The sequence below is a fragment of the Varroa destructor genome, unplaced genomic scaffold, assembly GCF_002443255.2.
Source record: "Varroa destructor unplaced genomic scaffold, Vdes_3.0 BEIS01000005.1, whole genome shotgun sequence".
Classification (NCBI taxonomy): domain Eukaryota; kingdom Metazoa; phylum Arthropoda; class Arachnida; order Mesostigmata; family Varroidae; genus Varroa; species Varroa destructor.
Genome location: NW_019211458.1, coordinates 27,511,404 through 27,528,865, shown reverse-complemented (window position 1 = coordinate 27,528,865; position 17,462 = coordinate 27,511,404). Strand labels below are relative to the sequence as shown.

At 39.7% G+C, this 17,462-nt stretch overlaps 2 protein-coding genes across 2 annotated transcripts; one reads left to right on the top strand and one right to left on the bottom strand.

The window, feature by feature from the left end:
- Positions 1-6,491: 6,491 nt before the first annotated feature.
- LOC111251803 (uncharacterized) lies at positions 6,492-9,398 on the bottom strand. Its single transcript, XM_086991111.1, has 6 exons — positions 9,378-9,398; positions 9,111-9,231; positions 8,695-8,828; positions 8,069-8,145; positions 7,330-7,407; positions 6,492-6,997 (listed from the first exon to the last, which is right to left on the bottom strand). Exons 2-6 carry the CDS (start codon positions 9,210-9,212, stop codon positions 6,861-6,863), a joined length of 528 nt encoding a protein of 175 aa, XP_086847237.1. The 5' UTR covers positions 9,213-9,231; positions 9,378-9,398; the 3' UTR covers positions 6,492-6,860.
- Positions 9,399-10,852: 1,454 nt separating this feature from the next.
- Positions 10,853-16,052, top strand: LOC111251801 (lysosomal Pro-X carboxypeptidase). Its single transcript, XM_022808829.2, has 7 exons — positions 10,853-11,571; positions 12,343-12,487; positions 12,643-12,925; positions 13,092-13,252; positions 13,755-14,051; positions 14,248-14,502; positions 14,866-16,052. The coding sequence occupies exons 1-7, from the start codon at positions 11,392-11,394 to the stop codon at positions 15,027-15,029; spliced, it is 1,485 nt and encodes a 494-aa protein (XP_022664564.1). The 5' UTR covers positions 10,853-11,391; the 3' UTR covers positions 15,030-16,052.
- Positions 16,053-17,462: the final 1,410 nt, after the last annotated feature.

Genomic DNA, 17,462 nt, shown 5'->3' with positions numbered 1-17,462 from the left:
ATATATGTATAGTCATTAGAGAAAATGGGTCTTTTCGATCTTTGCTTGTCCGGAAAAATAGCTACATTCTGCAAACATCAATATTATCGTTTCGTTGATTGACGACCTTTTCTAATCTACTTAAAATAGTAATCAATATCAATAAACCGGTAATAAAACACATCAATTAGTGGACTTCTAGATAATCTCGCTATGTCGAACTGTGAGATGGATAGACTGCGGCCTTTTGGCATGTAACACGACCTAACAAACCGCTTTTGCAGACTGATCAAAATCTCAATTGTAATCCTGTTTCTGTAACCTTAACTTCTCAAATTGATTTTGCTTAGCACGGTTATACCAAATACTCGTCTTGTCTAGTATCAGCTGATATGGCCTCTGTTTTTGTCATAAAAAAATATCGGTATTTACCTAGAAGTAGCTTCACAATCGGACTTTTTAAACGATTATAAAAAGCAATTTTTGAAACGAGGCATTTTTAGCGGGCCTTGTTTAGGTAAAGAAGCCAAAGTAACGAACGTCCTATTTTTCGATGAAATCGCCATGACATAGCTTCAATTCACCTCTCGTGAATCGTCTTTATCTCGGCGGTTTAGTTTAACGCTGACGCTGGAGATAGGACACTGACATTTATTGAAAGTTAAAATGAAATGGATTTTCGTTCACGAAAGAGGGTGTTTGCCAGCAAATAAATTGGATCATCCTAAATTCTATTGTTCGTAATTTAGCAGAATTTGCATTTTTTATTAAAAATTTAGAAATCTAATAACAGGTGCAACTTACGCGACAGCTTCACATTTTCGCTTAAGTAGAAGTTCCTTCCGTTGTTAAGTAGCCGACTGTTATGTTAAAATTAATGATTTTGACGTTGTTTGTAAGCTCTTAATGCAGCTTTTGAAGGTATCTTCTAGGTGCTACATAAATATAAGAGCTTGCTTCATTTCTCTGCAGTGTTTCAGTGCATATAACCATTTTTAATGAGTAGGCCTCAACGTAAACTCTTGGCGTTCTGAACTGAAAGCTTGGCGTTCCAATGCGTTCAACTTACCATTGTACTAGATGCATTAGTACCGTACGCCGGAGACTGGGTCCTAACATTTGACCAAGGTATAGGAACTACTGATGATATAAAATGTCGAAATGTAAAATAAATGTCTCTATTTATCGAGCTAAATGAAGCATTTGTCTAGCAGGAAACTTCTGATGAGTTAACCGGGAAAGTCTGTAACGCTTTGCCGGTTGCATTGCTCTGGTAAGATAGAATTTGTCAACTCCCCGTGGTATTCTAAAATTTGGAACTAGTTCGGTCTAGCCAAGCCAGTTATGGCTTAGACAAATTATGTCCTTAAAAGTACGTAAACGTACAGTTTATCAGTATTCGTCAATTCTAAACGTAGGACGGCTTTTTTTTTTATTAGGCGAATTATTGAGCCAAAAAAAATTTCTTGTAGAATTGTAGAATTTTCGAAATAATCTAACTCTAGAATGATGATGATGATGACAATGATACGGAGCTTTGAATGAACGTATTACCAATGCATTACCTCACGTGCTATCCCATGTATCGACAGGTATCTATAAAATGACACATTTTTGTCATTATTACTGAAGGCGACAGGTATTTTTAAAACACACTTACCTTTGATGGTTATGGCTCCTTGGCTGCGTCGAAATTAGGTAATAGGTGCGAAGCGCTCTATTAGAAAAGGAAAAATCCTCCAGATTTGTTTATGACGTTATCAATCTCTTGAATTATAGATACCACCTATAAAACTTGTCCCGAAGGATATATATCTGACAAGACACACAAACTTAAGCCATCATGGTTTAGCTTGCTTAGATTACACTTGATCAATAATCTTGCGATATAAAACTGCCTCGGTTTTTCCTGAAATTGAAGCTGCACGCATTACGTTTCAGACGTCTTCAATGTTGTCCCCTTTGCGTCAGAAAGCAAGCCGACTCGCTCGACTACTAAAGCTACTAGATACCCGTTGAACGCGCAAACACCACCAACCACGAGCCAAAATATCAGTACTCGTCATATAATAGTTTACCTTCTTCGTGCACGAAACGAATCACTCGGTAGACTCCCTACAAAATACAGGGATTGTAGACACGAACCTTCAAGCTATAGAGCGGTGCTATGCATGTAAACGTTACTATGGATCCTTTATCTTCATGAAGATAGGTAGTGCAACGTTACCGCGTTTTCCGAGGCACGTGTTAACGCGGTAGCGTAAGAACGCGGAACCTGTACTTGCCAAGCATATGGGCAATTCTGAATTGAATCGTGGTAATAAACAGAAGATGTAGACCATACACATGGAATTTCAGCACTTTGCTTCCGATTATCCGAGCGATTGCATATAATTTTAATTTATTCATCGCTGAATAACCTTTTTTGGGCAATGTAGTTTGGGACATTGTTCAAGTTCTCCTTGTTGAATAAGGTTGAACCGGCTGCCTTTAAGCCACTGTGTTCTATCCTAAGCGACCCTATGGAAGGACTTATCTACTAACTAGTACTACGAAACTTCAGTGGCAACGGAGGTATGGATCAATCTGGAGTACAATCGCTTCTTGGCGTGAAATCATAAGGTCGAGTTTTGCCGTCGTGCGTTCATATTAGTATGAACCTTGTTCTTCTATTTACAGTTCTGGAAAAATGCTACAGCGTAGAAATGTTCGACCGCGAAAGAGCTCTTGAACAATGTAGCAAAGTATTGATAGCGCATCTTCAGTTGCTGAGATGAAACCGGAGGCTGTCTCCAATGACGAGCAGATATCAGGCGTCTTTTCGAGATTGGCAGCCTCGATTACCTCCATTATGGTCATCAACGGAATGTTTGAACCGGGCCGAGACAGGGGCCTCACAAATGATTAAGATTTGGAAGTTGGAAGTGCTCCGCGATGAATATCCCTCTACGGCAACAGTGTTGCCTTGTGACGCTGTCAATAAATCTGTACGATCACGCAAATTCAATCGATGTGCTTTAGTGTTTGATTCGGTGCCAATGCAGCACCTTCCTACAGGCCATTCCTTCTCTGCGGAAGTGCAAAGACGGACAAAAATATCTGCAACCCAGCTAATTTGCAAAGATGAACGCATTTCGTACAAATCTCATGCAGAAAAAGGCGACTATCTGTTATTAGCACAGTACAGGCAGTATGGAGATCCCGACGCCTGGTCGTACGACGCACCCCCCCCCCCCTCCCCCCCGCAGACAATAAACAGATACATCTATGCTACGTTTATCGTTTCGGCTGATCGTCACAGGCGCTTAAACAAAACCTTCAATGAAAAATACTACGGTTAGACTTCAAAGAATGAGATAAAAAGGCTACGCATTGGCATTCGCTTGAGTCGCTGTGTGCTCTAGGTCGAGTCTTATAATGGCGCGCATTGAATTCGATTAAGGCGCCAGGCTACGATGCCGCGAATTTTTGAACGGATAACAATTATGTCGTACGACTCTTGCTTAACTAGTTTCAACCTGATATGTATAGGCTGTATAAAATTCCTTATAAATAGTTGTACTTTTAAGTTTATAACCAGAGTCATATATTGTACTTTCGTGAATCAGCCTAATATTACTGAATGTTTTCTCGCCACAAACAATGCTAGATCCAATTTGTAAACTCTTGTGTGTTACCGTTATGTTATTTGACCATTCCGAGTTTGCTCAGCTGGCTGGTAGACGGCTTCGGTATACTAGCTATCATAATTAGGCCCCTATTTTGATCAGCGGAATATTTAATAGTGATCTTCAGTTCGATAATTCTTCTCTAGTCAGTAAACATCCGAACGTTTTGCTATCCATGTGGAATTTACTCAGCTTTAGAAGCAGCTAGCTTTGTTTAATAGCAGTGCTTTGCGCTATATCTAGCTATGCTGTGACTGTATAAATATACATATATTTTTCCTTGCATGTCTAATAAACATCTCTTCGACCGTTTGCTAAGCAGTATTATTTACACTTTATTTTTTAAGGGTCTCGGGCTTTTCTTGCTTCTCCCTCTAAGAGCCTTTGACTGTTGTCGGTGTGTGTGCGTGTGGCGAGGTCTGAAACGCTATTTTGATAGATAACTATACCCTAAACCGGCATAGAAGCTGTGGCCGTTTCTTTAATGGCTTCCCATTATCAATGGCTCCTTCGAAAAACTTACCTGTATATACGGCTAGAAAGCTCTTTCTTTGCTTTACAAAACGCTACCTTAGCTTCGTACTTGACCAAAAAGACGCAATGTTTTCCATACTTGTTATTGTCGAGCTCAAAAAGCTGCTTGCTTTACGAGCTATACGAGACAGACTGCTTAATTTCTCTCGCTCTCTTTCTCTCTGTTTCGCTTAAAAAACGCTCTTCGCTGGACTCTTTCGAATGTGTCGTAAATCGTTTCAAACCACTTGTCAAGTAGAGTAATCTTTGGAAAAGCATACGTCCTTTAGAAGAATCCTCAGCAGACACGGAACAGATGTCCTGAGGCATTTCCGTAACTTTTTTTGACATTGACTAAAGTTGTGAGGTGGAACAAGTATAGAAAACGTATTTTCTACCACCTAGTATATCCATATCACGCAACTCTATATGAGTTCGTTAGGAAACTATCCGTAGAGTTTTTCATCAGTTATGGTTATCAGTAGAAAGTGGAACAGAAAAATGATGAAGAGATACAAACTTTTTTTTGTATACCAGCCTATCTTGCGCAATCCGAAATCTATTAATTTTGATCAAATTGCCAATTGAGTTAACAGACTACTAGTTATTTGTTCCATATAATATACTTATATGCCTTGGTTAGTGATGAAATCCTTGTCAAATAAATATACACGTATATATAGGAAAGAGTACGGCTAAATGGCAAAAAATCATCCGAGCGATTGGAACAACTAGAAATCATTCTTATAACTTCTATTGAACATTTTTTTTAAGAGGAAGATAGATATTGATATGTTGAATGCAGCTGATTCTGTCAGACAGCTGCACAAAACAAATCCATATTTACGGAGCTCCTCGTGTTGTTTTGGAATGATTGGTGGGTTTTGCCATTTTGTCGTTGCGGCGAAACTGTTTACAACAAAGCGTCCATTTGCAAAGATAAACCACTGTCCCGCTGAAATTACGACTCGACGAAACCGGCTGATCATCAAACTGTGCAACTGAAAAAAGAAACTCATCTCCTGTGAGCATATTTTCGCGGCGGAATACCTGACTTATAAATCTAACGATATTTTCCATCGTAAATAATTCGTAGATTGTAATCCTTTTACCGTAAATAGGAATAAAGTTTGAACCGTACAAGACTGAGCGCTAAATGGCGCAAAGATTGTCGCTTTTAAGGGCTGTAGCTTAGTATTCAGACAGTATCAAGGAAGTCCAACGATGAAGAAGCCATTTTCTAAGACCGACTTGATCGGCCTGTTTGAATCTCGTGATTAGCCACGATTGGCAGGCATTGCATCTCTTTTTTTCTGTTGTTTTAGACATTGCGACCTAATGTCTAAAAAAAATCTTCAGACGTTTCGTTTGTGAACCACGTGAATTCCGACGGATACAGCCATTATCACGTGCGTCATGAGCTGCACCCTAGAAAACGCAGAGCCTGTGTTTCCGACTGCGCCATGATGATGCATTAAAAAATGTGCTGAATTTAGGAATTAGATGTATTTTTCAGCAACATTCTACAATTGAAACGTTGTGCTTTGCATCTGTTTCCATGTTGTTAAATAAATTTGTCGAACGAACCCAAGGCTGTAAGTACTCCAGTTGGAACCTAACAAGCATCGGTGATGTCTGACAATTTTAAATAATCGTCCTATGTTTACAGTTCAGCAGTCAACAAGATGTTTAAGCCATATAAACGTGAATATTTCTTTTCGACTATGAAAGTACCAACTTGACGGTTTTTTTGAAAGACCACTCTACAAGCGTGGTTTGTAATACTATATGTTAGTTTAATATGACATATATATATATATATATATATATATATACTGCGAAAGTTTAGCGGAAGTCCAATGGAGAACAAAGAATACTTAGCTATTTTATATAAGGTCACATATATATATACATATTAGTCAGCGTTTGTGCCTTAGCATACATATGCATTGTTGATGGCCGTATTAAGAGCAAAATAGTTACTGCAGCAAACGAAGAAACAGTTACCAATTGTGTAATTTCAACGATGACCTCAGACAAATACGCTTAGCATAAGCGTTCATCCTAATTTAGTATAACCCGACAGACTCATCACAAAAGGCAGATAAATTTTTTAGCTATTACTACTTACACTGCATAATAGCACAAGTTGAATTCTGTAGTAGAAACCTATCTTGTAAAATACGTAATCAATCCCTACGCTGCAGCAAGAAGGGTGTGCCTGCAACACCCAAAAGAGAGATTTGAGTATAGGCTGTGCAAAGAAGCAGGCTAGCCTAAAAAGCCTAAACTTAACGCACCTTTGTATTTTTTTCGATCAACACTCAAATGTATTATTGAATTTTATCCTTTTATTCGTTTTATGTATGTTGTATCGAGTGGCTTTTTGTGTCGTTTGTGGGACTTGGAGCAGGAGCTTCTGGCTACCCTTTGTATATGTATCAAATGAAAAATGAATTTTCTAATATTACACCTCGTTTGTATATTCAGTCACAATGGTATTTGTCAATAGTGTTTGTCAATCACCCTTTTAGGGTGGAGGTTTTTACTCATAGTATCAAAATAGCCGCAAATAACAATATGACAAGGAGGGTAATGGAGAGCGTCACTAGCATTTGGTGCTTCTATACACCTGTCGCAATATTCCATTACATAAAAACGTCTGCTTACGATATCCAGAGCGCCGCAACATAAATAACGTTAATGTTCTTCAGGGCAATCGTCCTGGACGATAATTTGCCAGTCCCGATTTATTTCGTTCTTCTTGAGAATCTCCTCTATCGGGACTTTGACTTCTTCGGGCACTGTCTTGGTTCGGAGGGCTACGAAATACGATTCTATGATACAAAATAAAAACGAGCCGGTAAAATGGCGAAAACGCGCCTTACTTTTAACATTTGGTCAAACGAAATACTCATTCCGCTCGTCAATATCACTAGCTGTCACCACCCGCTGGAATTGGACGACTCATCATGATACGTGCATAATACGTACTATAAGTCGCCCAACATCACTATCGTTATATATGGATCCTTCAAGCACAAATGCGGACATGCTTTCTGTATTCGGCTGCTCTATATATATGTACACATGTATATTTGATATTTAGTTTTATTTTTTGAGTACATAAGAGGTACGTTATTTGTGAATTGACCGTCCTAAATATTACCTTTCCCCAGGTTATTTCCATATCCCACGATCCATTTACTGTAATCAGTGCCCATGATGCTCAGAGCCACCTTATCAGCTGAAGTAAGCAAAAAAAAACAGGTACAATTCGCCGTAATTTCTAACTTTACAATCTCGTCTGTACGTGTACGAAATGCGTAGCTGTTATAACTCAGCTTATGGAACGTGTAAAAAACACAAGAATATATGTCATAGCGAATAAACGAGGTTGTTTTCTGGTCATACGTCAGTTTGACGTCTAGGTGGCCCAGCAAAGGACTACAATGCAAATTCAAGTCTTGAACTTTTTGATGTTATGTTGTTCTGGCAAGGTCACTAATCGTCCAAACGGCGCTGTTAGATATCATCTATGCTATACGCTTGGCCCCTGTCGTAACGATTTTGCTTATTTAATTTAGGATCACGTGGTGGTCTTGTTTCAAATGCGGACGTCAACGCACTTCCTTTCGGGCTAGAAGGAGCCAGCCGTCTGGTGATTGCCTGACGGCTTAAATATCAGAAGTAGAATTGGTGGAAAGTTGTTTTGAGCTCCAAAGTGACGATGGGAAAACCCAATCTGCTTACTATATCCTAATTTGCCCTTTACTTTTAAGCCTTTCCATCGTTACATCCACTGTGTTAGTACTCGAAAGAACTATATCATCGCCCATATTGTAGTTGTGAGTTTCAATAACGCTGCTACTGTGCCTGTCGCTAAACAATTTCTGCAAACCACTCACCTGTAGATTCAAATAAATACTGTGCTTTATGGTACTTATCGTCGAGAACGTTGAATTCAGTGTGTTTATATTGTCCTCTGTAACAAAACAGACATTTCATAACGCAATACTTCCTTGTCAAATTTTTCTTTGAGACTGTGATTAAACGAACCTAAGGCATTATAAAGGATACAACTGAACCTTTTTACCAGCAGCTTCTAAATGCGTTGCCGCCAACAACAACGAATAAATGTAGATACGATATGGAAATAAAGTATCCCAATATTTCAAAAAAAAAAAGCCTTCTATAGCAGTATTCTTCTATACCCGACAGTAAGTAAAAGCTGCAGTAGTTTAACTGATAACTACATTAGATTAAGGGAGATGGTAGTAAAGGACGCCTGCAAAAAGCCGTAGCACTCAGTGTAGCGCTTACGATCCTCAGGTCTATGAACGAGCCGATTGTCGATAGAATACCGGCAGGCGCTTAGTCCTAAACAACGAAACTTCATACGATCATGGCGCAATTAGTCGTCGAGAAGCATGATCTAGCTTATTTTATTGAAGTTATCCAAACTATCTCGACCTGTTCTACTTGTGAAACCTAACCCATGCAATTTCACGCATTGCTTAGTTACTCAACTCACTCAGTATTGATCCATTTTGAATTTATCCGGTAGAGATCTTCAGTTCCAATGTCGTGCAACATATCAAATTTAATGCACTTCACTTCGTCAAAGATCATCGCATTGATTCGCCAGACGTACCATGTGCCTTGTACCTAAAAATGTCGATTATTTTTTAGAAAGATCGATTATTGTCAACACTTTAATCACGTAAATACCTCTAAAAAATACTAAATTTAATATAAGAAAAAAATACTAATTTAATGAACAGCTGTAACAAGAAGGTAGGATTTGTGCAAAAATTGTTGTTAGATGTTCTGCCATTTGACAGCATCTAGCGTCTAGCTCGGAGCCGTTTCCACCTAACCCTGTCGAGGAGAAGCATACTTGAAAAAAGCAACCGTCGAATTTAACCGTTCACCAGATCCTGCTCAGACCTTTTCAGGATCGTAATCCTCCATTAAGATGACTTTCTCTGCGAACGAGACTCCACTAAGAATAGCCACAGCAGTAAAGCAAAGTACGTTAAACCGACACATCGTTGCGCAACTGGAAAGTCTGGAAAACATGCAACAGATGAGATTTTCCGCACGTTATATATCTGATTCATCCGCTGCCTAGTCAAACAACGATTAGCTGATATTGCCATTAAAGTGCCGTTTGGATAATTTATGCTTGTAACGGTAAAGATTTAATCGCACTACCCTGACAGGCGGCCATTAGATTCTGAATATTTTCCATAAACCGACAGCGATTACTTACGCTTGGGTAACGGAAAACGTAAAAGATTTTAACAATGACGGATCTAATCTAAACTATGCTTAAGCTTGGCCATAACCATAGCCTTGACGTGGGCTCGTACCCAGACCACACAGGTTGACAGGTAAGCCCATCCCCTTGGGTAGCTTACGTAACGACATAATTTACTATATGAGCTATTTCAACGATGAACAGATGGTATTATCTCGAATACCCTTACTAATGATAATATCTGATGATAAAACTACGATTCTAAACTTTCGCTTTACGTTTCAATCGATTTAAAAGTCGGCCAGAGGCTGAACTTGGCCAAAATAATAATAGCGGCTCTTTTGTCTGTGTACGACTTGAATATATATACTATGAAACTATATACTAACAAAGTGTTAAATAAATAAGGCGACAAAACGAAGTTTTAAATAATGTCGCATATCAGTATTATAGTTCCTTAGTCCTAGTAATTCTGAATCAAATCGAGAAAATTGGCGATCGCTTTGATGTAAGCTGTACTACTCAGGCAAGAGGACGTCTGTTAGGGTCAAAGGTAGTACTAATAGATATTTAGTCATATGATGTTTGAATTACTTAGCCTCGAAAGTTACTTTCACCAATGCTACGCTTACTTTTCTGCTAAAAGCTCTGCGGGGCATCGAAAGCCCCAAGTAAATCTGTTTCACTCAAAAATAGTTCCCTAAACTAATCTATTTTATTTATCTATCTATCTATCTACTTTCGCCAATAGTTGCGTAAATCATTTCCTAGACAAGTGGGCATGTCTTTTCAAAATGATCGTCTCGTGCATGCGATGTCCTGGAATTTTACCATGCAAACAAATCACATCGGTTAATGTTCCATTGTTTATTATAAATACTGCTTAAATTGTTGATAATGGGTAGAGTTCTTAATATTGTTCTACCGTACAGCTGAGCGTGACTAATGTAAATATCATTTATGAGCCATTTACGGCGATAGAACGTTTCATTTAACAGGTGACCGAATTGCGATTTTATTACACTGAATCCAAGCTCTATTTGGTTCACGTTGCTTCTCCTGCTCAGCGCTTGATCTGGATGAGATTGTCAGTCCCGTGATTTCCTTCTGCACCCACATAAAAATAGACGGTCGTTATCCTTGAATGAATGAATCGGTTTTTCTGCGCCCAAAATCGGCCGAAGACTCGTTTTTCGTCGTTGCTCTGCTATTTTATCGGCTGTCTCATGCGTAACATCCTTTTCACCGAGTGCAATAATGTTTCATGAAGACGGACAAGCTCCTCAGTAACAAAAGCGACATCCACAATATACGTATAGCGTTAGGCGAATGAATCCGCGAATTTTACATTTTCCCTACCGGTACGGTCCGTCCACTGTAGAGTGAACCAGCTGTGAATCCGTCTCGTTTATTAGGCTGCGGATTAGGCTATACAGGCTGTCTACACGGATGGCCCACAGGATAAACGCATTCTGAGTTGAGCGTAGCTTCCAAGTTTTCGTCAAAAGAATATAGAAATCTAATTGGGTGTGTCAATGGTGGCTTATAGTCAATGGCTTTGCTATTTCTTCGAAGGTCTTTTCCTTCCTCTCGCTCTACTATTCACTAATGTATGAAAAAGGTGTAGCCCGTCAAAAGCGTATCTATGTGTCGGCGTATTTCCATATGAACCTGCGTGTCAAACTTACGCCATCAGCGAAGTCAACACACTTTCTCGACGGCCCCTTTTTACAGATCTCCTCCCTTCTCGTTCGCAAGACGTAAAACGTCGTTCAATATTAACCGCTTCTAGTGTTGATATTTATGACAGCCATTGCTCTCTAAAGGTTTTCATCACACTGGCTAACGGCCTACTTGAGGCCGTTTCGTTCGATCTATTGGCATCTAGTCGCTGTTCTCTACATCGGCAGTCGTACCAGAGTGTTGCATCTACTCGAATCGGTAACCATAGTCACATCGGGTTGCGGAATGATCTTTTCACGCACGGCACCAATCGATATTATAGGGAGTGTACAGAATAGAACGGACAAAAGCGGAGTTGTGAAACAACCCGTACCAATGAAGCTATTTGTGGTGCTTCTATTGTTTGCGGCATTATTGGCATCTGTCCGTGGGTACAATTATAATACGACATGGTTCGAAACAAAGGTACGTAATTGATTTACGTCTCTCTTATTTTGCTTGTTAAAATCGTACTCGTAGATTTGTGTTGCTGTATCATGCTGCACATTGCTAAGTATGTATTCGATGAGGGAAAATTCCAACGGTGACGCGATGGGTTCAACAGTGACTCTAATTTAAAAAAAAAAAAGCAAAATGATGAAAAACGTCCCTCTCAACTGAGCTAACGGCGAATTGCAACAGCATAATTAAGATCCCGTTTGTTCGGACTGACATAATCTTACGTCTGTCTCATTTTAAGTTCGACGCTCATCCAAGGAAGCCCACCATTCCATTTGCAGTCTGTTCGTCGACCATAAGCGGACGGCTAATTGTAAAAATAAGCTAAAAAATACATAGAGACCCGTTTGGATGACAGTTGGATGCTAGGTTATTATATTAAGTAAATGCTTCGCGTTCGGTATTACTGTTCAGCATTACGTCAAGCGGCTGAATCAAGCTCTCCGTCAAACTTATACCGTATCACCACGTGCCTTTAGTTCTAATGAATATTTAAAACCTCGCCATGAAATACAATGACTATGAAAATAGCTCTATGCGCATGAGCTTTCCTTCTTAATTTAAATAGCTAGTGCGAACGTTTTGATTGCCACCGGCCACGACGCAAGCACCTATAGTTGAAACTAGCGCTATCTTGACTTTCGTAGCTACGACCCTCAAGTCTAGTTCAATACAAGAACTATTACGGTGTCATTAGGTCTGAGTGAGCTAATTTCTTTTTTCGAAAACTAACTTCAGGTAGACCACTTTGGTTATGCCAACAACGACACTTTCAAAATGAGGGTTCTGTATAATGAAGAACATTTCAACATCAGTGAACCTGGTCCAATATTCTTCTATACTGGAAATGAAGGAGATATTGAGATGTTCGCCAATAACACAGGTACGATCTACTTGCCAACCACCTCTTATTCGCGAATAATTATGGTAGCAATATATGATCACAGCGTTTTCGTGTAAAGGCGCATGAAAAAGGAACGCTTTCTAAATATCATATCAGTAGCTTTATTAATATATTTAGGGTGTTCAATTTTTCAGGCCTCATGTGGGATTGGGCAGCTGAATTTAAGGCTCTTTTGATCTTTGCCGAGCACCGCTTCTATGGGAAAACAATGCCATATGGAAGCAAGTCTTTTTCCTCAGTCAAGTATTACGGTTACCTGACGGTCGAACAGGCCCTTGCAGACTTCGCTGATTTTTTGCAAAACGTCAAAAGGACCTGGCCAGGAACAGCTCAGAGCAAGGTTGTCGCGTTTGGTGGTTCGTACGGTGGGATGCTAGCCTCCTGGATGCGAATCAAGTATCCGTGGATCATTGACGCGTAAGTTGTAACTGCGACGAATCAAACGGGATTTCAGAACAGAAGATGGAGAACAGTTTCTTGTAGTTAAATTGCATCTGACAAACATTAAACAAGCTACAAATAAGTAGACAACGAGCCCGACGAAGATGATCAAGTGGTAATTAAATAATCTCTATTTTTTTAGTGCACTAGCCGCTTCTGCTCCCATTCTCCAATTCCAAGGTATTACTCCATGTGGGGTGTACAACGACATAGTGACGAAGGCCTTTGAGCAGCAAGGAGAGAAATGTGTTGACAATATTCGTAAATCTTGGATAGCCCTGGATAATAAGGCCAAGTCCGGTAGTAAGTATAGTTTGTGCTATCTATTTGATATTATTGATTTAATGAGAAAATTTTTTCATCCAGGACAACTCCTAAGTCCTTTTAAGGGTAGCCAACTATCAATAGTTGTTATATACGACATTACAGTCTTGCTCATTCATTGTCTATTTACACTGAAAATACGGATGAAGTGTTTTTATTATGACGCTATAACGGGATTTTTGAAACTGTACGAAGTATGAAGCATAATTTCTTATATACCATTCTACATTCATTCAAAAGGCCGAATATATATATATATATATATATATATATATATATAAGTTTTTTATAAAGTCATTATAATCCCCATATTGCGCCGCGCACATTCGAACATTGACCTGCCTACATAGCCATGCTTTCAGCTCAGACACAAGTAAGACATATTTGTCTTACTTGTGTCTTGTCAATCAAATTACCACAGAAATAAGACAAACACAACAATTTAAGCCACCGTTTCATACTATTAAATGCTTTTCGGTAGAGAACGGAGCCAGCTTTATCCGCGACAATTTTCGAATCTGCCAAGCTGTCTTCCCGTCGAACTACACCATAGTGCGGGATTGGCTTTATGATACATACGGCAATTTAGCAATGATGAACTACCCGTATGCAACAAATTTCCTCAAGAAAGTACCCGGCAACCCTGTCAAGATATCATGCAGCTACCTAAAAAAGAATTTCACCAATGATAACGACCTGCTTTTCGGTATCTACGAAGCCGTAAACGTATTCCACAACTTCTCCGGGGACGTGGCATGCAACGACGTCGAAAATGGCGGTTAGAAACATTGACACATTACGATGAAGTATACGCTACATAGTGCCCTATACAGTATTCGGAACTTCTACTTAGCCACTGCGATACAGTCATAGTACCCTCATAGAAACGAAACTTCACTTGAAACCCTTAGTTGTTTGGCGAGGAAATCTATTCCTAGTTTAACACAACAACAACTCCGCTTCTACTGTTGCAGCCGGCGATAATCTGGGCGACGCTGGCTGGAATATACAAATGTGCAACGAAATGGTTACTTCTTTTTGTGGAAATGGGAAAACCGACATGTTCTACAACTATACGTGGGAGTTCACCCAATTTCGCGCCAATTGCGAGGAGACGTATTCGATGACACCAGATCTTTACAAAGCTCGGATGATATTCGGCGGTGTAGACATCTCCTCAGCCAGCAACATTATTTTCAGTAACGGTGACATTGACCCCTGGTCAGCAGGTGAGTTCGTCGTAATTTCTTATTGTCGATAGTGTGATACAGTAATAGGAAGTTAGGAAGCATGGGTATCTTTTGTAGGCTAAGCAACTTCGATCAGTACCCCCCTGCCCGTTCAAATTAAATGTTTCCACTGTATATTTATTGGGGTTTACATCCAAGATCGCTGTTGTTTCTTAAGAAATAAACACCGTACTCATAACCAGCGAGAACAGCGGTTTTGCACGGACTAGTACAGTCACTGATAGGCTGATGTTATACTGGCGACAAATACGAATGATATGGCTCGCACAAATGCCCGTAACAAAAAACACACGTGTTGCAATGATTCGACCCCCTGTTACTGTTTGGCCTTCCTTTACACAGGTGGTGTTTTGAAACAGTTAAACCCGACCCTACCGACAATTATCATCAAGGGAGGCGCTCACCACTATGACTTGAGAGCGGCCAACCCTGAAGATACGTCCTACGTGATCACGGCACGAAATGTTGAGAAGGAATACATTAAACAGTGGATCAAGGTCAACTAATGATATGTCCTGATCATTTCCTGCTGTGTAAACTCTGATCGCTACTAATTTTAAATCTAGAAAGGGTGTTTTGTTAAATATATCGTTCTCCGCTGTCCTAAGCACCGGAACTATTTTAAATATCGTTCGTTCGTATGCGGATAATACGTATGGAAATGTATTTTTATTACATTTGCAAATTTGACCTTCAAAATATGCTCTATCTATATAAATTTAGGACGCTTTATTAGTCCTTTAATAATTGAAGATAATAGTAGTTGACGGAAAAACCTATGCAGTCTGTCTAAAATATTGATAGCAATAGGAGTATCTATTATTCAAAACTATCTAAGCATTTTGTGGTGCATCAGGTCAAAGAGACAAACCAATGCGAAGAGAATGTACGTTACCATCAAAGCTGCATCTTACGCCTGGACAGTTCTCATACGCTAGCGAAAATGTTGCATGCTAAAACAAGCAAAGAATCTTATTGAAAAGTGAGCGTCAAGACCTTTTGATTAAATTCAAGTGAGTTTAGGTTAAGTATTATGGAAATACCTTGTCAACTGTTAAGCGACAACCCTTGATACAGTTATGGTTAGTTTGCTCACTAGGCCCCCTTTGTATGTCGTCGATGAAGGCTCACAAGGACTGCTGGACCAAATAGTTTGCGTTCGATTAAAGAACGAAAAGCCATGCATGAAATCATATGCTTGCCCTTAGAAGCCAAGCACTCCACGTCACTTTAATGTCAGTAAGTTTAAAAAACTTACTGACACACATGCGCGCTATTTATTACGAGCCAAGCTCGCTGAATTCGATCATGCAGACACTGAGATAGGTAGAACAGTTTATGTACCAGTAACAACAACCGTATGACTAACTTTCACCGGAAAATAACCTAGGACGAAAGGGCAGCGGAGAGCGAGCTGAACACGCGCTTTGAATGGACAGCTGCCCTAGAAGGAAGAGTTTGAACGTAACCGTAATGAAGGACCTGTGGATGATATAACAAATGATATAAAATAAAAAAAAAATACCACACGACAGGTGCAGTTCAGCAAAGAGACCTAAATCAGCATTGAAACTTCCTGGTACGCATACATGAACGAGGTGTCGTGCTATTTAGTCATGGCTAACTACCCATAGCACGACAGTCGTCTCGTGAAGAATGGTTGCAAGAACAAGAGAAAACGAAAAAGCTTGTACAGGTTTTTTCGTTTCCAACAATAAGCTTTTTCCTTCAGTGTTCACAAACCCATTAACCTCTTCCAAAAAGTTTCTTGGCTAAGCACCCGCTGCGTCAATTTCGAAAAATGACCCAAGATCAGCGCGTCGTTGATAGATATAGTGTTGCACTCAGTCTTTTATAGATTATTTTCCATATTCGTTTTCAAATCCTGGGTTTTCGAAAAAATACTGACGTTCTTTCTGGCTAGATGGTTTTAGAATTGCACAGCTTAAGTAGCTTGCGTCAGGTTGTCAGAGTTACAAAAACTGTGTTGGATCAGTGATGGCGCTCATGCTTGGCAAGTAGGTAAATCAAGGGTATGGCGAACAGTTGTATAATGTGCGTCATCATGCGCAGTATCATTAACACTTCCTACCAGCGGATGATCGACCGCTTCATTTCGCCAATTGTTGTTAGAAAAAGATTCCGACCGTCACCCCTATGGTTCAACTGCTTTGAAACTGCGTATCTCAGGCAATGTGGGCTGCGAGTCGGCGTTGGTGTCATCCGAGAGCTGAGAGCTGACAGTTGTAGATGTATGAGAATTGTTGAAATGCTGTTATTATGGAAGGAGGATAAAATGTTTTGAATACGAGTAGATTTTTTGCAAAAACTAGCTATACTTTAGATTACTCACGCCATGAATATTTAGTGCTCTTTATGGTCAAGATGAGTTATCGGGACAACGTAGAAATTTCGACGTGCAATATGCTCTTTGTAGTCACCGACCGAGATGATTGCAAAGATCGGCGAAGATGGATGCGTAAAAAACCAAAACACTGTCAAGGAACAAGTGTCCACTAAACAAACAGCTTTAAACCATTCAAACAAAGCCAGGTACAAACAGAAACTAGATGTTAGTCTACCAGACAAACTGACGCAAACGAATCTACTCGATCATCTTTCCGTTAAGCTAATCCTTGCGATTTATACTATTTCGAGTTAGGAAAAGTGGATCACATACGAAAAAAAAATGCGCGGAACAAAGTCTGGACTGACGTCAAAAAGATGCTACTGTGCATTTGCTGAGATCAAAATGGATCTGCGCATGATGAACTGCTGCCACCAAACGGTTTGGATCTCAACTGTCAGCAACGATGGTTTACAAGAAGCCATTAAAGAAGAAAATCGATTGGAATTAGTGAACAGAAAAGGCGCCACAATTCTCTATTATGATGCTAGATCAAATATACGTTAAGCTACCCGGTAAAAATGGGCGAAAT

Coding starts and splice junctions, on each gene's coding strand:
- LOC111251803 (XM_086991111.1), bottom strand. CDS start 9,212: ATGTGTCGGTTTAACGTACTTTGCTTTACTGCTGTGGCTATTCTTAGT. Junction 7,408..8,068: donor GTATTTATTTGAATCTACAG/GTGAGTGGTTTG, acceptor TGCTTACTTCAG/CTGATAAGGTGGCTCTGAGC. Junction 6,998..7,329: donor TGGAAATAACCTGGGGAAAG/GTAATATTTAGG, acceptor TTTGTATCATAG/AATCGTATTTCGTAGCCCTC.
- LOC111251801 (XM_022808829.2), top strand. CDS start 11,392: ATGATCTTTTCACGCACGGCACCAATCGATATTATAGGGAGTGTACAG. Junction 11,572..12,342: donor CGACATGGTTCGAAACAAAG/GTACGTAATTGA, acceptor AACTAACTTCAG/GTAGACCACTTTGGTTATGC. Junction 13,253..13,754: donor TAATAAGGCCAAGTCCGGTA/GTAAGTATAGTT, acceptor GCTTTTCGGTAG/AGAACGGAGCCAGCTTTATC.